The 5,319-nt window shown below is 49.5% G+C and overlaps 1 protein-coding gene and 1 long non-coding RNA gene across 2 annotated transcripts in view; both read right to left on the bottom strand.

Moving 5' to 3' along the window:
• The window catches only part of LOC112449738 (mitochondrial 2-oxoglutarate/malate carrier protein-like), a 3,250-nt gene extending 2,372 nt beyond the window's left edge, over nucleotides 1-878 (bottom strand). The window contains exon 1 of the mRNA XM_037974471.1: nucleotides 625-878. Within this exon, the coding sequence (XP_037830399.1) occupies nucleotides 625-691 (67 nt within the window). The 5' untranslated portion in view covers nucleotides 692-878. The remainder of the gene's footprint in view (nucleotides 1-624) is intronic.
• Nucleotides 879-4,273: 3,395 nt separating this feature from the next.
• LOC108229771 lies at nucleotides 4,274-5,313 on the bottom strand. Its single transcript, XR_001808328.3, has 3 exons — nucleotides 4,772-5,313; nucleotides 4,574-4,690; nucleotides 4,274-4,504 (listed from the first exon to the last, which is right to left on the bottom strand). It is a non-coding gene; the product is annotated as an uncharacterized LOC108229771 (long non-coding RNA).
• Nucleotides 5,314-5,319: the final 6 nt, after the last annotated feature.

The raw sequence follows: 5,319 nt of genomic DNA, 5'->3' as shown, positions 1-5,319 counted from the left end.
CTCACGGTTCAGATTGAAGAGACAAAGTCTTAAAGAAACATTTAGAGCTGATGGCAGAAAAAGACTAGAATCATTAACTGAGCTGACTGTAATCTGTTAGAACAGATAACCTGCTGGTAACCTGCTGGTAACCTGTTAATAACCTGCTGTTAACCTGCTGGTAACCTGTTAATAACCTGCTGGTAACCTGTTAATAACCTGCATGTCCCACCTCCTGTCCACAGAACAGACCCTGTCCCTCTGTCCCTCCTCTCAGACTCACATGCAGGCCGGAAGCTAACAGGACACACTCTGCTCGGGGTGCAACATTCTTTAAAACACCTGTAAACTGTTTACAGGCCAATCAGAGGCTCAGGATTAAAGTTTATGACCTCACTTCTCCTCTTTCTGTTTATGTCAGAGAAGACCTGAATTACAGAGGGTACGGATTTCAGCACAACACCGTCCCTGGCAGCTAGCGTTAGCAGCTAACAGGTACAGATGACCGCCCGGTGTTTTACACAAACCTGATCAACATCCGTTAACTATCGGGAACCGGGCGGAACATCCGGGGCTTCTTCACCCTCCTGCTGTCCGCCTGACCTCTGACCTTAACCCGTCAGCTAACAGCTACGAGCAGCACCTACCCGGCCAAACCCCCGAACAGGAACTTAATGGCCTTCGGAGAAGTCTTGGGCTTTGCCTCCGCCATGTTTCCGGTTCGGTCCGCAGAGTCCCGGACAGATTCCCGCTCCCGCCTGCCTGCCTTCGAGGTTCTGGTCCGGACGGTCCCCCTGCTCTGTACCCGGCCACAGGAGCAGCAGAAGCGGCTGCAGCAAGGTGACTCTCCGCTGGAGCGGACAAGTCCGAGGACACGGGGCTGAACGGACCAATCAGGAGGCGAGGGTAGACACGAGGCTGAGCGGACAAATCAGGAGGCGAGGGTAGACACGAGGCTGAGCGGACCAATCAGACGGCGAGGGGAGACACGAGGCTGAGCGGACTAATCAGGAGGCGAGGGTAGACACGAGGCTGAGCGGACCAATCAGGAGGCGAGGACCCAGCTCACGAAGATAAACGAACAAAGACGAGTGGTTTGGTGCGTTCAATGTCTCCATTTCGGTTCGTACAACTGAGCTCTATGTGGACGCTTTGTCAGGATTTGAAAACAAAGTTTAGTTTGGTAAAAATTCAAAAGATAATTATTATTAATCGTAGCCAATAGAGTATCAATGTTAGTTTTGTTTTTAACTGTTAGTTTACAGTCATTTTACTGATAAAATCCAAATTATCATAGGGTAAACAGATTACATGACTACAGAGATAAATATAACAAAATCTGTCATTTATCAGATAAAATCAGTAATTTATTTGATGTTTTCAGTGAAGAGGCTGCATTGCCGGTAAGGTCATGTAACATCACTGTAGTACTAGCTTTTCTGACAGCACCTGAAGGCAGCAGGAAAATCAGATCAAATGCTGCAGTTTTACAGAAACAAATACGGTGCTACAACTAAATAAAAAACTACATTTTATATATCTGTCAGTCCCTTCAGTTCGCGGAAATTCATGAAAAATCATCAGATGCACATTTTCCTTTAAAATGGTTTGGTTAAAATGACTGCTAACTCCTACCTGCAGGTGGCAGTGTTTCCTACTTTACTGCACCGCTGCTTTAACTTGGTGTCACGTTACAGTCAGTGATGGAGGAACAAAAAGTCACTTTTAACTCGTAAGATAATGCAAAGACTGCAGACTTAGAGGTCTTCTGGTTTGGAGGTCTTCTGGTTTGGAGGTCCTCTGGTTTGGAGGTCCTCTGGTTTGGAGGTCTTCTGGTTTGGAGGTCTTCTGGTTTGGAGGTCCTGGTCCGTGTGTCTCAGGTGGTTTTACAGGTTCTGGTCCTGGTCCATATGTCTCAGATTATTAGTTCCTGAAGGTTCCAGTTATAAATATTTTGACCAGTTTTGTGATGATTTGTTTCTGTCCAGCAGGGGGCAGCAGAGTCACGTGATCTCCACTCTTCCTCTGTGGTTTTATTCAAACTGCTTCCTGCTCATTTATTTTCAATATTCATGAATATTCTAACATCATTGATCAGCTGTTCTTTTTACACACAGAACAAAAAGAGACAATAAAGAATAAAACAAACTTAAAAAATACCAACAAAAGAAAAATAAACTATGACCCAGAAACAAACAACCACAAAAAGAAGAAAATATGAAACTAAACAAAAAGACACAAAAACCCACTGAGCTCTGCGTTCTGATCCAAACCAGGCGGGAACAGGACCCACTGAGCCCAGCAGAACCACAGGCTGACCACAAACTAATTCCTGAACCCCTATCAGAAGAACAAAAAACACAGAGCCAATAAAGCTGCTGCTGGGAGCTGACTAATTCCTGGATGACTCACAGTGACTAAATGTGGCTGATGGAGCAGAATAATTCCTGGATTTCTCAGTGTTACTACTGGGCTTGAGTTGAATGAACATCTGGAAACCTTCCAGATGTGTGTGTGTGTGTGTGTGTGTGTGTGTGTCTGTGTGTTTCCCAACATGCTGCCTGTCTGGTTTGTGTAATAAAAACACACACTGAGCTGTCTGTCTCTCCTCATCCCTCCATTCCTCCATCATTCCTGTTCTAAACGTTTCCAGATGTTGGAGGATCAGAGGAGGAAAGTTGAGCTGAGATGGATGTTACATGTGTAAACACTCCGAGGCTGCAGAACCGAGGCTGTAGAACCGAGGCTGTAGAACCGAAGCTGCAGAACCGAGGCTGTAGAACCGAGGCTGTAGAACCGAGGCTGCAGAACCGAGGCTGTAGAACCGAGGCTGCAGAACTGAGGCTATAGAACCGACGCTGCAGAACCGAGGTTGGTGGTCTTCTACAGCTGTGGTGGTGGGCGTGGCCTAACTCCCTCCAGCTGTTGTTGTGTATCTGTGTAGATGTGGTGGTGGGCGTGGCCTAACTCAGAGGGATTTGGACCAACGTCTGCAGCAGACGGATCTTTTAAAGCTCTCCTCTAACGTCGCCGGTCTGCTGCCCGCTCAGACTGGCCGTCTCCTCGCTGAAAGGCATGATGGGAAACGTAAGAAAGCCCCACCTGCAGCAGGTCAGGAGGCAGCTGAACGACATCACTTCCTGCCTGAATAACAGCAGGAATGTGGCTGCAGGGAGGAGCGCAGGAAGAGGAAGAGGAGCCTGCTGCTGCTGCTGCAGGGAGGGGTCAGAGGTCACGTTCAGCCTGTTACCGTGGAGACAATCAGGAGGCTGAAAGAGTTTCTTTCTGTTGGTTCTGAAGGTTTGATTCATCTGAGAGTGGAAAAGTACGAGGACCGTGAACGTCTCACACACACAGTTTTAGTTGTTCATGTTCAGGAGACGGTGCTCTGATTCCTTGACCTCTGACCTCTGCATTAAAGACCCGTCTTGTGTAAGTCCAAACATTTGACCTGAGGTTTGTGATCAGTGTGAGCTCACTGAGAGGTCAAAGGTTAGATTCCTGCTACAGAGCAGGACAGGAAGAACACGCTCGACCCACAGGAGGAGGATTTATCTTTTTATTCTGAACACATTGTGTGTGTGTGAGAGAGAGAGAGGGTGTGGGGGGGATGACCATGAAGCCATGAAGACAGTCTGATGAACGGCTGAACTTTCATGTTAACAGCAAAGCAAAACCTCCAGCTTCACCACTTTCAGAAACTCTGCACACCCAGCTGCTACTGCTGCTACTGCTGCTGCTGCTACTGCTGCTGCTGCTGCTGCAACAGCTCCTACTGCAGCTGCTGCAGCTGCTGCTGCTACAGCTGCTACTGCAGCTGCTGCAACAGCTGCTACTGCTACTGCAACAGCTCCTACTGCTGCTGCAACAGCTCCTACTGCAGCTGCTGCAGCTGCTGCTGCTACAGCTGCTACTGCAGCTGCTGCAACAGCTGCTACTGCTACTGCAACAGCTCCTACTGCTGCTGCAACAGCTCCTACTGCAGCTGCTGCAGCTGCTGCTGCTACAGCTGCTACTGCAGCTGCTGCAACAGCTGCTACTGCTACTGCTGCTGCTACTGCTGCTGCTACTGGTCAGAGGACTGACTGATCTTGTAAGAACATCTAAGACACTCAGTGGTGAACGTGAAAAATCAAACATCTTGTGTCTAAAAGTTCAATCTGGGAGTGAAGAACCGGTTCCAGCCTCAGGATCTCAGAGGTTCAGGATCAGAACCTGCTGAGGATCAGCTCCTCATCAGAACCTGCTGAGGAGCTGATCAGCAGGAGGTTCTGCTGCTGAGGAGCTGATCAGCAGGAGGTTCTGCTGCTGAGGAGCTCCAGGTGTGTGTTAACACAACGCCAAGGTGGAAGGACATCAGCAATGACCTGAGAGAAGCAGCTGCTGCTGGGAGGGGTCAAAGGTCATTTCCTGAAGGGAAACCACCATCAGAAGCTGTGCTCTGTGGTGACATCACAGTCTTCATCAAAGCCTGGAAAGCGTTCCACAAACTGGGACATCTCCATGGAGTCGGCTGGTGTGAGACCTGCAGGGAGGACTCTGTTAGACCTGAGCTCTGCAGCAGGTCCTGCAGTCCCGGGATCACCGGGTTTACCTGGTTTCATCTTCACAACGAGGGACAGCATCCTCCAGGTGCAGATGAAGAATGGAACTATGGTCAGCAGGTGGAGCAGGGCCCGGCTCAGAGGGTACGGAGGGATGAAGTAGGACACTGGGTGGGGACAGACAGAGGACGTGTTAGTGTCTCTGATGGAGAATCAGAATCATAAACTCCCCCCAACCATAAACTCACCTGCAACAACAGTCAGAGCAGTTATCAGCAGCACTGACACGCCTGTAACGGGACGACACGGTCATTAAAGACAGGCAGGACGGGTCAGAGGTCCAACAGAACCAACATCTGGTGCAGGACAGCTGGACTGAAGTCCCCTCTGCTCCACCTTCCACTGACTGGGAACAAAACCTCTGACTTCAGCTCAACGTTTAACACAACCCTTCCACAACATGGACCTGAGGACACGAGGACGAGGACCTGGGGACCTGACAACCTGAGGACGAGGACCTGGGGACCTGACAACCTGAGGACATGAGGGCCCGAGGACATGAGGGCCCGAGGACATGAGGACCTGCTCCTGGACACTGGACGTCCTGATGGACAGGCAGCAGAAGGTCGGAGGATTACAGAATGATAACACGCTCTGCTAGATTTAAGCATCACAGCAGGAAGTTCACCAACAACACCACAGCCTGAGGACACAGCCTGGAATCAGATCTAAAACCATCTGAATCTGAGGGAACTCGTCTCTGAGGGAACTTGTCTCTGAGGGAACTCGTCTCTGA

Source organism: Kryptolebias marmoratus, unplaced genomic scaffold (assembly GCF_001649575.2).
Source record: "Kryptolebias marmoratus isolate JLee-2015 unplaced genomic scaffold, ASM164957v2 Scaffold70, whole genome shotgun sequence".
In the NCBI taxonomy this organism is placed as follows: Eukaryota; Metazoa; Chordata; class Actinopteri; order Cyprinodontiformes; family Rivulidae; genus Kryptolebias; species Kryptolebias marmoratus.
Note: the sequence above shows the minus strand (reverse complement) of the source record. Positions and strands in the feature narration are given on the sequence as shown.